Below are 17,633 nucleotides of genomic sequence, written 5' to 3' on the forward strand. Positions count from 1 at the left end.
GTCAATCGACAGCTCAAAAGTCGATTGGAAAATTCCCCCAATTAGGAGCTTCAATCGACGGACTCCAAGCCCATTGAAAAACTCCCCGATAGCAAAAATCAATCGACAGCTCCACTAGCGGAGTTATCACAAACTGCGCATCAGGTTCGTGTTTATATAGTTCTGTCCTTCATATACGAATCATTACTCTTCTTCGCAGACACAGAGAGAGAATGCATTACGACGGGCACATCAGACTCTCACATCTCTCGACCGAGTTATAAGCATGATCCTCACGCACCCAACGACCTTCCGGTCAGCAAAAACCTCCAGACTCTCACGTCTCTCGAACAAGTTACAAGTGGATCCCCACGCGTATCCGCCGCTCGATCGACACTCACACAATTAGTCGCCCGCTCGAGTTTCGCACAGCCACTCGCTAGGCTCCACTTTTGCAAGCAGATTGGCAGCTCTAAGAAACACAAAATGTCAATCAGCCAATCTGTGGCCATTTCAAACAAGAATTTCAATTGGTCAAATCCAACCCAAAAAGACCAAGTGAAAAATCCAATTCAGCTTGGCAAAATAAAATTCTAACCGATCGGCAGAATTTAGGCAAATCCCAATCAAATTGGCAATCCGTGGCCATTTCAAACAAGAATTTTCAATTGGTCAAACCAATCCCAAAAGGTCCAAGTGAAAATTCCAATTCAGCTTGGCAAAATAGAATTCTAGCCGATCGACAATTTAGGCAAATTCCAATCAAATTGGCAATTCGAGCGGCAATCACATGCAAAGGGCATGTTAATGGGCTAATGCTGATCGGCAAAGTCCAAGCAAAATCACAAAGGACAATCAACTTTAGTCGGCCACATTCCAATCAAATTCCCATTAGCGGAATTCAAGTGGTCAGGTTGACACAGTCAAGGTCCTAGCCAATTTCCCTTGACTAGATTTAGTCGGCAACTAGAACGGCCCGGACCAACAAGCAAAAAGACTCGCGCGTCTCTTGATCACATTAGTAGCATGGTCCCCACAATCGGCAAAAACCTCCAGACTCTCACGTCTCTCAATCGAGTTATAAGCGTGGTCGTCACGCGCCTCCAGACTCTCACATGTCTCGACTGAGTTATAAGCATGGTCCCCACGCGCCTAATACTCCATCGCTCACTCGGCATTCATCTGCCGCTCACTCGGCACCCATCTGTCGCTCGCTCAGCACACGCTCCGCCGTCCACTCGACACGCGCTCCGCCACCTGCTCGACACCCTCTCCGTCGCCTGCTCGACACCTGCTCCGCCGCCCAATTGACACCCACTCAGCCTAGCGATATGCTTAGTCTAGTCAGTCGAACTCAGGGAGACTTGTGATACGATGAGTGTTGAAAGTCGCCACGAATGCAAACAAGGGTCAATCGGATGCTGCGTTGGGTCAAAAGTCCAAGGGAGATCAATGAGACCATCTCTATCCGACTGAGTCAACCCGCCGGTCTTCTAAAGCTGACTCGCCAAGGCAACCTGCCAATCCAATCTTCCTAACTCGACTCGCACCACCAGTCTTCCTGACCGACCCGCCAATTTCCTAGCCAATCCGAGCCAACCCGCCAGTCTTCTTGGCCGAGTCGACCCGTAAGTCTATGGTTAGTCATATATCGACCCAGAGGCTCTGCTCCCTGATCGAATATCTAGCTCATGTCTAGATGCTCCGGCTCACCTCTACTCCAACCTGATGCCTCTCCTAGGCCCAAATATCCAGAACAACACATGGCCCCCAATAGGTTGTCAGAATACATGAGTTGTCTGAACACATGGGTGTCAAAACACGTGGAGTAATATATATGACAGTGTGATCCCTCAAGATCTTCATAGTACAAGACATGGGTGACATGACCCTCTGACACTTTTGACATGACACATTCTTTAATGTGAATATGACATCTTGTCATAAATGCACTCTCCTTTGACAACCATGGATGTGACACATCACTCCTTCATGCTATAAAAAGTCTGGCCCCCATGAGCCAAGGTATGCGGGATACTCCTTACTACATGCACTCACATTTTATTATTCTCCTGCACTGTTTATCTTCTCCATTTTTAATATCGCCGATGACTGACTTGAGCATCGGAGTGGAAGGTCAGGGCACCCCCGGTCTCCCTCTAATGCTCAAAACAAAATTAAATTCATTCGAATCTTACATCTTTTCTTGATTACCTACTTAGCAATTTATGTTTGCTTTCTGCTTTCCTTAACCTCCAATTTTTGCATGCGCAAATACCCTTTTAATATTATAGTTGAGTTCAGCTTCTACATAGAGTTACTTAGAGATCTCGATCCACTGGTTCGTTGATTCCTTGTTTGATTTTTTGCTTTGTTGTCTTTTCATCAGTGTTCTAAAAATCGGCCTAAGCGGCTGCCTAAGTGGTAGGCATCAACCAGCCACACCTAAAACATGCTAGTTGGTCAAGCTAGGCGGCCTTGGCGTCTAGGCAGGATTAGGCGACCCTAGGCGCTGATTAATCGGTCGAATCGTCTAGGCGACGCGAAAATAGTGCAAGGTTTTCATGATTTCTTTTAGTTTAGAATTTTAAATTTAAAGTCCAATTAAAAAAACTAAAATATAACTCTTTTTTTTGTTGGGCTTAAGTTTTATAAGCCTAAACTTTGGTCCAACAAAAAAATTAATTTGTTGGCTTGCCCTGACAGCTAACACCAAACTTCATCTTCATCAAAGCGAATGAAGAAACCCACTTTTTGGAGAAATATAGAGTTAAACGGCTGGAGAAATCGATTTGAAAAAAAAAATTGTTGTCAGATCTTTCCTCAACTAAGCAATATGAAAGGGATTGAATTGAAGGTTGGCCAAAGCCTAGTCCTTTGGAAAAGTTATTTCATCAGACAATCCCGAAAAAGCTCTAGAGTGAAAGAACTTCATGTGGATGATTTTACATCCAAAGAAGAAGAAAAGGATCGCAATGATAATATTGAGTTTGTGTCTAATGAAGAACATGTCGTTGAAAATTATGGAAAAGTAGAATAAATTTGGGATATTTTATTAGTTGTATAATTTTGAACTCATTTTAAATTTAATGTTATTGTGTCGGAGTTATAGAATGTAAGTTATTATGTCATATGTTGATACCGTGGAATCTGCCTAGCAACGCCTAGTCCCCACCTAGGTGTCCCAGGCGCTAGGCATTGATTTGACGCCCGATTAGCATCTAGCGAATTTTAGAACCTTGCTTTTCATTTTGGTTCATTTGTTGTTTTATCTGTATAGTTTTCATTGTAAACAAAGGAAATGATATATAAATAAATAAATTTGATGAATTTCTTGGTTATCCTATTTATATGACTCCTAGGTCTCTTTTATTATTAGTGTCACCGAATGGGGTACCTCTTGGTGGAATTATGCCCTCGGGGCGTGACAATAAGTTCATCATGAAATGTGGGATCTAAAAATAAACGTAATGATATTTTTTGGTTTATTATATTGACAATACAAGTCAAAGTTAATAAAAGAGACGGTAAATAATTTAAATATATATATTATAAAAAAAAAAGGGAAACAATTATGTTTATCAGGTTATCAAACAAGAGAGCAATTTCAGACAAAGTTGTATAGGTTGGAACCATTGAAATTGACTCGCAAACAAAAGAATAAACATGCAAGAATCAGACTAGCAACTGGGAACTATTACCTAAGAATTATAAAGGTAGGATAGAGAATTGCAGATGTCGTATTTATCACATGAAAAGCGATGGCCAGCTGCATACAATCACAATGATGGCAATAAGTGGTATAAACTATATAATGTAATGCACAATAAATAACTTGCAAGAAGGTAGTGGAGCAAAGGAAAGAACTTAAATCAATCAAATCCAAGGAATGGGAATCAAAGCATTGGCACCTAGAATACCTAAATCTGCTGACAATAGATCTAGGCTACAAAAACACTATCCAAGTGGTATCTAAGCATGCAAGAGCACAGCCCACTAACATCAAACATGTTCATATCTTTCACCAAAACATTTTGAAAAGTTATCCTCTTTTCTAAATAAACAAAAGCAAGAGATTTTACTTGCCAATGTAATATGCAGACACATGCAAAGAAGCTCTGCTATGCTCATGATGCAAGCATGCATCACCTGTAATGTTAAAGCACACATGCTCGTTCAATAGCAATTCCAAAAGTAGGGGAAACATCTTCTTATATGTCTCCACTTTGGCTAATAAAGCAAAAGACAACAATTAAGCTTGAAGAAAGCCAGTATTCTATTGCATTGATTAAAGATGCCTATTATAAGGGAATACATAAGGACTAATGACACATTTAAACCACAAAGCAGTGTAGGATTAAATCCACTGCACCAATAATCATATTGACTCATTCCCTCTCAAGTTAGAACATATATATATCCATATTCAACTTGTTCCATAAATTAGAAAACTCCTCAAGATCATTAACTAAGACCATGATTATAAAAAAGAAAAACAAACAAAGCAAGACTTTGAAAAATTGTCAACGAAGCATGGAGACAATAATCCCTCCAACCTTCGAATAGCACATTGACAGAGAGGATAGAGAGAGATAATGGACTCTAATACAAAAACCCTGAGTGGTAATATAGGTAAAACAACAAAGTGCGACTGACCATTGGATGGAAGACACGTATACAGGGTTTGTATAAATTGTAGTTGATCCGAGGAATCAATAGTCATTCCTAGAGCAACACAAAAGGGAAGAAAATACATGAACCGACCTCATCATCTCCATCCCGTAAGAACTATAAGATCAGCCCAAGGATGCCTTCGGCATCCAGGGGTCATGGACAACAGAATTAAAACAACAAAAAACAGCTGAACCCACCATTCTTACAGGATCACCCCAAAGACGCCTTCGGCATCCAGGGTTCACGGACAACAACATAATTAAAACAACAGAGAACAGCTGAACCCATCAATGTTAAGCGACACCTGGCAAGAGGCTCTGGGATGGGCACTCAGTTTTAGAAACTATAAAAGACAATACCACCAACAAATTGAGGCTCTCTTGGAACACGTGCAAGGCATCAAGTTTTCTCTAGCTCACACTCTTCTACCTCACTTTGGAACGTAGCACACTTTTAACCTCTTTTCAACCAATGAGTCAACCCCAGTGTTTAGAATGGATGTATAAACTTGATGTGCATGTTTGCCCTTTATCCAGATAAAGGAATGAATATATGTTATGCTTGTTCTATGATGACGAACTACCCTCTAAAGAATGGTTTTTTAGTCGATTGTTTCAAGTAATTCAAAGAGAGAATAAGGAATGAGCCTTCAACTACCTTCAACATCCTTTAATGTAATGCATAATGTCACTTCCCAACTCCTTTCTTTCGGCTTACACCCCCTCTTAAGGCATTTCCTTGGCTCTACCGAGCTTACTCAAACTCTATAGTGTGTCTCTGTGGAAGCCTCTTTTTCCATTCAACAAACGAAGGAACCCAAGCTTCACCAACCATCATAACTCTTCATTTTTGTTGAATAACTAGGTTAAACTCCTAAACAACTTGAACCTCATTCGAATAAATCCAAATTCCAATCAAATTGACTTCTTCTAGTCATGTTCTCTATTGCAGTCGGGGCTGGCATATTGTAATCTGTCGAGAAAATACTACTATAAATTTGGCACAATTTGTGAGAAAATTGCAGCAAAAATTGAGTCAAAAGTGGAAATGGTTGGCCACAAAAAAGTTTGTTTGACACACCTATGAATTAGATTCCACAGGGAGTAGGGCAATGGTGTGGAGAAGAGACAACAACTTCTCCCATACTAATGAAAGATTTGTTCAAACCCACATCTTAGGTAGCGTAGTAATAATGAATAGGTACCCACGGGAAATAATGGATTCATAATTGTCAATGATGACCCGAATACTGAAAAATGCATTCTCGAGATTGGAGACAAACATTAAAGGTTAGAAAATCTGGGAACCAAGACTAGCATGAGCAAGATGATTATATATTTGCATTAGTGACTAGGTCATGAGAAGAGCAAAAGATGATAATAACGCATTTAACTAGTAGAATCTGTGAGACTCATGTCCTATATTAATCACCTTGCTCGTCCTCAAATCCTTAATGACAATAAAAATGACATTAAATGTTACAAGACAATTTAAGAATTTAACAAGTTTACGTATAATAAGCTCAATCAAAACTAAGGCAAGGATTGGTTAGTTTTTTAATGGATAATAAACAAGAATCTAAGAGGAAGATCAAGATCTATGAAATAAGTAGGTTATAAATACACCTACATGAACCACATAGATAACTAGTCGACATGAGACACTAGCAATAGCTTGAAATTAAACATAGCTCCACAGGAATTACATTTATGGAACTAAATCTAAAGTAGGTTGGGACTAATGGATCCTCTTGGGAAGCAATATTTGGCTGTCCATATAAGCTAATGTTAAAGGATAGTCGAGTGGGCAGTCATGGAGAGAGTAGCAAACATCCTTGACACATCTAAATCTCCTTCAAGGTGAATGCTTAGGCTTGCCTTCTCCGCCAATAAGCATTGCTAACAACCTCCAATACTATGAGGCAGATCAAATGGCAATTAAGCTACAAGAATGATCTATCTTGCGGGAATAGAGATAATAAGGATGTAGCAAAAGCCCGCAACATCCATATGTAAATATCCAACATGGGTGGAATGGAGGAGTTGCCTCATGACGGGCAATGTGAAAGAATATGATGGTGAAGAGTTTGTCAAAGTGGCATGATCTAAAAATGTCTCTGAAATCAATATGAAATGCTTGAAATTAGTGAATATGTAGTCATCTCAGTGCTTGAATGTCACAATCGCAAGAAATCATCAATCATATCATATGCTCAAGAAAGGTTACCAACATGCAAGTCTCAATTCTAGTTTCCAATTCTATGTTCAAGTCTTATAGCAAGAGAAAAAGAATAGGATATACTCATGAGTTCATGAGACAAAATCAATCAATTACCAAAAGGAGTGTGGTTAACTAGGTATTAATCTTGTCCACAAGGCTTTTGTAGCCTCAAGAACTTAGCAAACTAGATAATGAGTTGATCTACCAGACCCTGAAGCAAATCTGGATTATGCGAGCCTGTAAAGCATAATTCTACTTTATCATCTTCTAAGTGATAACCAATACAGAGTTAAAAAGGCTTGGGAGATCAACGCTAGGAGACAATCGTGAAGTATCACAGAATCTAAAATTTAGGGATTGAAGGAAGTTGTCGATGAATGTACCAAAAACTAAAGACAGACGAGAAAGCAAGTCAATACACTGCAGTTGTTGTTCATATATAGGCAATAGCTAATAGTGCAGGCAACAGCAACTACAAGAGGAAGCAAATTTAGCAACGGTTATTGTGTGAACTCACAAGGGGAAGCAAATTTGCTTTCTACAAAAGCAAGGATAATTGCCATGCCAATCTAGGCTGGTACAAGAATCAAGCAATTATTTCCAAACTTGGACATGCAGACATTGAAATCACAAGCTACATGTGCATTGAAGGACCTTGTTTAAGAGGAGGTTATTCATCAGGGAAGGCTCGGCTCAGGATAGAGATGATATATCAGTCATAGATAGTTCTGATACCATGTTTCATTATTGTAACTTTACACTTTGCACCTTCAATATATGGTCATTACAATTAGATCCCTAACCAAGTTTTGGGCTAATTCAACTTGGCCCACAACATTCAATCAATAAATTTGTATGATTCTGCAAGTTGAAATTCCATTTTAACTAAATCATGGAAGTGGCTTTCAAAGACAAAGCCATTTTATCTACATTTGGAACTTGGAAGTGGCTTCAACAACAATAGGCTAGAGGTTTTTTTAATAAGATCTTGGAGATTTAAAAAACATACACTCAATGGTACTGCCAAATGCAAGCAACCAAAATTTTAGAATATGATTCTTATTGCATACAACTAATGGTATATGTCATCCAGCAATATAATGGAAAAGAAACATTCTAGTATAGTTCTATGCATAGGCAGGACGAAAATTTTGATGATTCAATCAATCCTTTAAGCATTAATCACATTTCCAATCAACTAATATGATTACTCTATTTGATAAACAATGTAAACCTTATAATTTGATCATGTTTTTCTAATCCATTAGGGTTATACATGGAGGACCTCGCGTCATTTATCATTTTTAAAAAAAAATCAAACCATATAACTTAGTAAAATGATCAAAAAAAATTTTTGATTTAAAAAATATACTAGTTGCTGATGATAAAATAAACACATCTCTGAGACAAAATTTGTAGTTCAGAAGTGATCCCATGCAAACACTCATTCATCCAAAATGAACTAGTAATTGGTGAAGATAATTGGATACATTGGAAGATAACCAACTTACTGGTTCAGATATAAGCTTTCTCCATGCCAGTTTTTCGATCAAGAATGCAGCAAGAGGGAAAAGGGACAGAGTAAAACTGGAAATTTGAATGTCAGATAAAACATAACTGTGCTAGGAATTAGCAGTTGAAACTGAAATTTTACCAACACATCAAAAGTGGCCAATCTCTCAATGATTTTGAACTGAACCAAAACCCAGCCTGAATAAGTAAACCATACTGCAAAAGGCAAACAGTGTCAACTGATCAGTGTACGTCATGCAGTGCACAAAAAAAATATGAAGAGCCACAACACAAAAACTATTCTGCTGAATTCTACTGGCATTTGAAACTACAAGAAGAGAGAGAGACAAACTTTTACATTCAAGTTGGGAAAAGGAGCAAGAAATAACCAACCTTCATCAAGTTCTCAATGATAAGCCTTCCATTGACTGCAATCAGCACTACTATACACAGGTTAAGAAGACCTGCATGGCTCTATAATGCAAAAGGAAATTAGTTAGAATAAATACTTATCACAAAACAGAGAAAATTAAAGAAAACAACAACATGTCTTCCTCTGCAAGTTGCCATGTAGACTATATCCATATGTCTGTCGGTTTGTAACAATCTCATAGTGAACAAACTTTTCAGCATACATTGTCTTCCATTGCGAAGTTGAAGCTTAGACTATATCCTTCTTATATGTATTAGTTTATAAGAATCAATTACATAGCAAATGCACTATCCAGCAGCATGATGTTTGTATGTCTTACTCTTTGGCGCTTGATGTAATTGCATTGTCCAAGAGGCGAGTGAAGTTGCGCAGGTAGTTATTTGGGAACTCATGTTTAGATAGTTAAGGTGTTAGTTTCTAAGTAATGGAGTTGACAAGTCAAAATTGATGTATCTGGTTTCTTACAAGATGATTGTCCACAAGGGGAGTGGTGAGAGGGAAGTGAGTGTCCTCTAGGTAGTTATCTAGGAACTCATGTATGGATAATGGAGGTGTTAGTTTCTAAGTAATGGCATAGACAAGTCAAAATTAATGTAATTGGTTTCTGAATATAGGTACACCAAACAAAGAAAAGAAAGCAAGCTTTAAAATCTTTCAAAGATCACAGTTATGCATCAACTTGAGATGTGTAAGAAATCATAGTATTATCAACTTAAAATATGGAATTCTCTTACACCAACACATGTTAGTGTTACGAGATCCTTTTGTTCTCTCCTTCACAATGAGCCTTATGTTGGGATCACAAGAACTTTGTGATGAGGTTGGTGATTGCTCTAGCACTGCTTGCTATAATTAGCAGGCTCAAACTACACAATTGTAGATGCAAATTTGGTGACTCTAAAATGTAAAATCGCCTCCACAAAATATAATGTAATGGAATCTTTGTCAATCATGGTAGAATAGCACAATCACAAAAGAAAAAATTGATAATGAGAACAATTTAGTATGGTTTGATGTAAGCATACTCCACGGAAAGAATTCATCTATATAATATGGGGAAAAAAGTAGTGAAAACTACACAAATCAATGTACAAAATCTTACAAAAATGCCTTCTTGATCCAAACTATTCAGGAAAAACAAACAAAAATCTCAATACTAGTGCTCCTCGCCAAAAAAGCTCCCATGTGAAAAAAAAAAGTTCTTTTTTCAACTAACAATATGATATTTAGTATACTCCAAACACATCCAAAGACATCTCCTAAGATCTAGAATGCATCACTGGTGAAGAATTGTAGCCCTTCAGAAAACAATTGAAAAGTTACTAAAATCATGAGGAAAAAAAAAGTAGCAAAACATCCTACTTCAGCTTCCCAAGCAATTTGGGCCATAATTAGAACAAATCTAGCCCAGTATTAGATCCTAAATGACTTTGAAACCTAGAGCAGGAGAATGGTGGGCCTGGGCAGCCATCTTGCTGAAGTCTTGCAGGTGGTGATGCGGACTCTGGAATCTGGATAGGTTAGTTTGCCCAATATATACATAACTAGAGTACTAGGGACGTATGTGCATGGAAGAACCCGTATAATCAAAATATAATAATAACTAGAAGCTAAAATATTCCTCAAATGCGTCTTAAAGTAACATGATCTCGTTCATTATGTTTTTTTAACAAATGTTGGTCGATGTCAGTGACCACTGACTTGATCACATAGAAATGCAGAAAAGTAGTCTACCTGCTTGAAGATAGCATCCGAGCTCAATGGACTCTCCTTGATTCTTTGGTGAGCCGGAGCCGACGCCCGGTACAAGAACATGGCCCGGACCTCGCCATCGGATGCCGGACCCTTTCCCCTTCTGATTCCATCTTCGTGCTCTTTGTCGTTCGAAGCCATCGGCGTCCTCTCCACTTCGTCCACTGGACCATCGCCTCCCCCCACCCGATGGGACACCTCCCCATCGGAGCTGCTCTCTACGCTGGATTCCTCTCCGAAAAAACCGCCCGAGGTCGACCTCGCGGGGGATTCTGCCACCACTCCCGGGGTGGCGGTGGGGGTGGGACGTCGGCGGAGAAGGTCGGAGGACGCCGTCGCGGATCGTGTTACGGTTGGCGTCGCTTGGTCAAGTGAAATCGCCATGAAATGGAGGACGGCCAACACCCAACACGGCCTCGCTCAGTTTCCGAATTCCGACGCACATCGCAGACGGACGGTTTTATCAACACGGGCATTTGCACGGAACCACCGGATTTCAAATTAATTACCAGGAAACCATGCGCGCACGGCTTTCCCGTTTGAGGTCGTTAATTGGAAAGCGACTAATTAATTATAGATTAGATTGGAGTAAAAATTTAGGGGGTGTTTGGTTCTTTCCTACGAATATGAATCGGAATGGAAATTATTGTATTATGGAATGGAAATGGGTATGAGCATGGATATCACTCTTAAAAGCAATGTTTGGTTAGTTGTATACCTTCTATCGGAATAAATCAAAGTTTCCTTTTTTACCCTTAAAGGAAAATAAGAGAAAAAATTAAATGTGAGAGAAAGATTAATGTGAGAAAAAAATATGATGAAAGAGAATGATGAGAAAAAAATACTATGAGAGAGAAAGTGTGATAAGAAAGAATGAAAAGAGAGAAAGTGTGATGAGAGAAAATGAAAAAAAAAAGAGTGTGATTGGAGAGAGCATGATGAGAGAAAATATGATGTGAGAGAAAGTATGATAGGAGAGGATAAAGAGAGAGAAAATATAGTGAGAAAAAATGAGGAGAGAGAGAGTCATGAGAGAGATTGAGGAGAGAGAAAGTATGGTGAGAGAAAAAGAGAACAGTGAATATGATGAGAGAGATTGAGGAAAGAGAAAGTATGATGAGAGAGAAAGTGTATTGAGGAAAAAAGGAGTAAGTGTGATAAGAGAGATTGAGGAGAGAGAAAGTGTGTTGAGGAAAAAAGGAGGAAGTGTGATAAGAGAGATTGAGGAGAGAGAAAGTATGATGAGAGAGAAAGTGTGATGAGAAAAAAAAGTGTGATGGGAGAGATTAAGGAGAGAGAGAAAGTGTGATGAGGAAAAAAAGAAGGAAGAGAGTGCGATGGAAAAGATTGAGGAGAGAGAAAGTATGATGAGAAAGAAAGTGTAATGAGAAAAAAAGAGGAAAGAGAGTGTGATAGGAGAGATTAAGGAGAGAGAAAGTGTGTGATAAAATGATGAGAGAGAAACTATGATGAAAGAGAAAATATAATGAGAGAGAATAAAGAGAAATAAGTGATATGAAAGAAAAAATAAATAAATATATTTTGATATTTGATATTAATGGAGAAAATTTTAATTTTAAGTCAAGGGTATTTTTGGAATAAGGGAATATTTTGATTGATGAAAATAGGGTAATGACTCATTGAAGAGGAGGTACATGGGAATGAGTTATTACCCAATTTTAAGAATTCATTCCCTTATTTGTATTCCAATTCCTATAATCCAAACATTAACAATGGGAATCATTGATTCTCATTCTCATTCCCCACTTCTATTACCCTAAACCAAACACCCCCTTAGTATGGCTCATCTTAAGTTTTTCAGTGTCCTACGATACGATACGATAAGATAAGATAAGATAAGATAAGATAGTTAAATTACGAGTGGAATTAAACTGATAAAAATATTTAATTGGATAGGATCGTGAATCACTTGGAAGTTGGAACCGAAACAAAAATTGATGGTTGTTAAAACACTAATCCATTGGTTATTAAATCATATGAGTAACCAGCATAGCAGACTAAAGTTGGCCGGGCGCCAGCACAGCAGACTTGGAACTCCCAATCCATCAAAGTGGTTTGAGGATTAGGTGATAAGTTCATGATCCCATAAAAAAATTAAAATATATATATATATATATATATATATATATATATATATATATATATATATATATATATATATATATATATATATATATATATATATATATATATATATATATTAAAAAAATAATATTTTAAATTCGGATGGCATATTGGACGGATCAGATCATAAGCCCATTAAATTTTTATTTTAATTTTAAGTTTTAAAAGGTTTTTCATCTCAACGAATGGGCCAATACGAGCCTGTCATGGATCAGTCCATCTGATCCTAACCCGTACAAGGTGGTCCATTTAAATGTGTCGAATGATGGATCAATAAAATTTGAATCTAATCTATTTGAATTATTTTATAAAGTGGATTAATACTACGGGCCTAATCTAAATTCTAGAAAAAAAAGGTCTAATCGAGTTTCATTCTAAAGTAAAGGAAGATTGAGATTTCACCCAAGACGAACTCTAATAACATTCAAAAGTTACAAAAACTAATAATAATAATAATAATAATAATAATAATAAAAAATAAAACAGAGTTCAATAGACTTGGAAAAGCAATTACTTGGTTACTACGTAATTGTTTGAATATTAATATAAGACACACTCCTATTGGATGTATAACAACAAAAACAATTTATTGTTTTTATATTTACAATCAATAATTTTTCTCATGCTACTTGTCTACTTTATCATCTGTTAAAGTGTTGTGTGAGTTAGGATCTATTAGCTTGCTGGTAGGGTGGTAAATGAACTAAATTGAGTTAAGTTTTGTGATATTTAAATTTATTTGATAAGATAATCGAATTAAGTTTAGTCGAGTCTAAAATAAATTAAGCCGTTTGATTTTATCCGAGCGCTGAGTCGATGGACGCTGGGGACGTGGCACGCTCCGCTGTCTCCGGCTGTTGGTGTAGATCTCCGGCGAACCTGCAAAGAAGCCAAGTCGGGAGGGGTTTCCCGGCGACGACCCTCCGACGCTCAAGTCAGGCAATGAGGAATGAGAGAGGCAGTGTAACTGTGGCTACAGTAAGAGATCGCGCATACCTTCATCGAGGTCTGGGGGTCCTTATATAGGACCCCGGGGAGGCGCGGTCACGCTTCTTGATGCGTGCACGCTTCCCCCAAACATACCTTAACAAGCCCGTGTCGGAAAAGTACATCTGACGTCATTCCGCAATCGTCCGAGCATATCCCGGATGTGACGGTGGAAGCTTCCACCGTATGACCCTGTGTACGGCTCGGTCGCCAACTCTGCTGCTTATCGGCGGCAGATGTCTCGAGGATGATGTTATCCCCTGTCTCCTTAGTCCTCTTGCATTCCCTGTCTGTTCCCGGACCGAGCGGTTCAGCTGCTCGGCAGGCGTGTCACTTCTGTCGCCGGTTATAGGTATCGGTCCGACCAGGAGGACTCCCGGTCGTATGCTCGGATGAGATTGCTCTTGCCTGTCTCTGTTGCCTTGTGCCCCGGCCGAACGGACAACCCGCTCGGCCTTGAAAACCTCCTTACCTTAAGCATCGGAAAACCCGACCCTTAGTCGGGTTGTCTTTCATTCGGCGAGGGGATTCACGGTCGGTCGGCATGCTGCGTCCTTTGATCTCCATGTACCGTTGACCTTCCATCAACGAGGATCCCCCGTCCTTACCACCGGATCACCATTAAAATAATTATTTAAGTTTGGCTTAATGTTTTTCATGAGGTTGAGCTTAGTTTAAGCTTCGCTTGAGCTTAGTTGGTTAAGATATTATCGATCAAGTTTATTTGTTTGTTTGAAATTTTACATTTAACCTTGTTTGGTTGGTAATTGAATTTGATAATAAAAATTTATTTATTTAATTTAAAAATTTCTTTATTTATTTAATATGTTGATAAGAGTTTTAATCATGGACATTGTTCACAAATATTGTGGCAAAAAAGTGAATACGCTCGCCCCAGTGTCTCCACCAACCCGTCCCAAGGCCAACATGGAGGAGGTAAATCACAGACGGCTACTAGCCTTTGGAATACTGATTAGCACATAAGGGAGGTATTTACCTCAGCTTTGTCGAGATTCAAACCCCAGACCTCATTGTGACACCACCTCATGCGCTAGCCACTAGACTCATCCAAGATGACAACATTGTTCACAAATATGTTCTATACAAATGTTGTTTATAAACATGTTTTACACAAATATGGTTCGAGAACGTTATCCACGAATTTTGTTCATGAACATTAATGAACTGAACATATATATTCAAGGTTAATTGTTTAGTTTAACAAGTTGTTCAAGTTTATTCATTTTATTAATCTTGTGTATATTAAATAAATTGTTGGGATTCAATCAAAATTCCACATTTAAATGATTTGAAAATTATCATGGGTTTAAAAAATATAAGATATCTTCATGGCATGAAGACTTTTGGGAAGAGCTCAAACGTAAAGTCATAAGAACTATGCCAAAAGTTGAAAAATATCATTTCATTATAAAGATATATGAACATTCTTTTACTTGGGTTACTTTCCCTTCTAGGGATGTTTGGTACATTTATTCATAATATGAAGTTAACTTCTGAATACCTATCAAAAATAAGATATCCTTACACGAAAATATTACTTTTTTATTTCTAATTTCTTAATGATCCATGATATATTACTAAGTACGAGATTATGGAAAGTAACTCAATTATATATTAAAAAAATTGATTTGAGTATAGAAATTGAGAAAATTACGTTTTTAGTCCTGTAATTTATATTTTTTCCAATTTTAATCATGTTATGAATCAATTTATATTTTTAGTCCTGTAACTTGTAATATTTTTCAATTTCAATCTATTTTCCTCTAAAATTAAAATTTTTCAACGGAAAATGATGAGTTGTAAATTTAATTTGGAAATTTTGATTTTTTATGACTCATGTGTTTTTTATATTCTAACAACAAACTAGACATTTTCCGTTGAAAATTTTCAATTTTAAAGGGAAAAGGGCTAAAATTAGAAAATATTACAAGTTACATGACTAAGAATATAAATTAACTTATAACAGGACTAAAATTAAAAAAGATGTAAATTATAGGACTGAAAATGTAATTTTCTCATAGAAATTAGAAGAAACAAATTTGAGTAGAAAATTAAGTTAAAGTAGATGATTGAAAATATATAATTTTATTTTTAAAACATATCATAAAATACATTTATTTAAAAAGATAGAAATTAAAATGATATAAATTATTTAAATATAAGAGAATTTAAAAAAAACTAAATAAAATATAATTTCAAAATAATAACTTTGGCCAAAAGTGACTATGTACAAATTTTGTCCAAAAGCTAATATATAGTTATTTTTACGTGATTTGGGCATAGACAAAACTCGAAACAAACTTGATCGATGGTGACTGATGGCGAAATTTAATAATCAAGGTTCATCAACTTGTATAGTGGCCCATAGACGGATGGATACAACATATCATCATACGCAACCACGGAAGGTAGGCCTTGGGTCTGTTTACTTGAGATGACACCAAAATAAAAATAGTGAAAAATTTATATGACAATTTATTTTCCTATTTATTTCGTAAAAAAATGAATTACTTTACTCGTGAGGCACGGGCAACCCCCCGCACGGCCGCCCCATGCCGCGGGCAAGTTCATTGGGTTTCTTCTTCCTTTTCTCTTCTCTGTGTTTTTCTTTCTCAACCATTTCCTTCTCTTTTTTGTCTTCCCTAAGAATTGTTCTCTTTCGTCGCTGCAGGATTTTTTTTCCTTCTTGAATTTCTTTCTCTCCTCCATTCACAACTCAGAGTAAACAGAGATTGCTATTTCCAGTAGTATGGAATCATTAATTACTTCTCCAACGTATAGATTTGATCATCATGCATGAAATGGTTAATTCAAGTTCAACTAGAACTTCAATCTTACATAGTTGCTTTCTTAGCAAAATCTACGTCACAATAGTACGGTAAAAAAATGATAATCCTTATTAAGGAGGTAGAAGTGAGATAAATCATGAGGATATTTATCCAATAAAATGGTCTTTTGTATGGGGTCAGGTGGCTTGTAGAGGTGTTAAAATTGAATTCAACCTGCCAACCTGACCTGAGTCGACCCAAAAATCAAGTTTGGATTAGAAATTTTCAGATTATAGTTGAGAGTTATTGGATTGATTTAGTTTAGGGTCGAATTTGAGTTGATCCAAATTGACCCGGGCTCATGGCGGAGCTAGAAATGATAGTCCATTTGGACTAAAAATGCCATCTGAATGCCCCTAGCTAAAATCCCTTTCTTCCCATTTAAAAATTCAAAATGCATTGTGTGAATCAGTCAAATTAACTTGATAATCAGTTGGGCCCCCGGGTTATAGCTCGGGTAAGCTAATACTTGGCTCTGTCTCTGCTGAGGTTGACCTAAATTCATGATTTAGGTGTTTTTTAATATTAAATTAAATTTTATTTTTAAAATTAAAATATTTTAATGATGAAATATCAAGATAAAAGTAAGAAAATTATAGAAAAATAATAATAATAAATAGATTTTTTTTTGGATTGAGAGACTTATTCAGGTTATCTGAGTTCAGACTCAAATTTAGGATTTTCAAGTTGAGTTCGAGTATGAGTTAGATTTGGATTGAGATTTTTTTTAATAATTGATCTTCAATCCATCCCGAACCCACTCAATTTATTCGAATTGATACCCCTAATGATCTGTGATACATTTCACATATATTTAAAATGAATCTCATGATCTATTATAGTAACATTATATATAAGTACCAACCGTGTTAATTCTAAGGGGCAAAATCTAAATCACACAAGAAAAAAGAGGATGGTGGCAATTATTATGGATGACTAAAAGCTTAAGTATAGTTCATATAGAAAAGTAAACAAGAAAATACTTATGAAATATATTTATGCAACGTGTCTCCATAAATAAAAACGTGTGTGAATTAAAATTTGAATATCACCTACTCTATCTTCATCATGAGTTTCACTGT

At 37.0% G+C, this 17,633-nt stretch overlaps 1 protein-coding gene across 1 annotated transcript; it reads right to left on the minus strand.

Annotated features, from left to right (window-relative positions):
• Window positions 1–3,624: 3,624 nt before the first annotated feature.
• On the minus strand, window positions 3,625–11,021 carry LOC121989375 (diacylglycerol O-acyltransferase 1-like). Its single transcript, XM_042543383.1, has 5 exons — window positions 10,553–11,021; window positions 8,779–8,859; window positions 8,528–8,601; window positions 8,385–8,460; window positions 3,625–3,748 (listed from the first exon to the last, which is right to left on the minus strand). Exons 1-5 carry the CDS (start codon window positions 10,952–10,954, stop codon window positions 3,677–3,679), a joined length of 705 nt encoding a protein of 234 aa, XP_042399317.1. The 5' UTR covers window positions 10,955–11,021; the 3' UTR covers window positions 3,625–3,676.
• Between the last annotated feature and the right edge of the window lie 6,612 nt (window positions 11,022–17,633).

Source organism: Zingiber officinale, chromosome 6B, assembly GCF_018446385.1.
Source record: "Zingiber officinale cultivar Zhangliang chromosome 6B, Zo_v1.1, whole genome shotgun sequence".
Classification (NCBI taxonomy): Eukaryota; Viridiplantae; Streptophyta; class Magnoliopsida; order Zingiberales; family Zingiberaceae; genus Zingiber; species Zingiber officinale.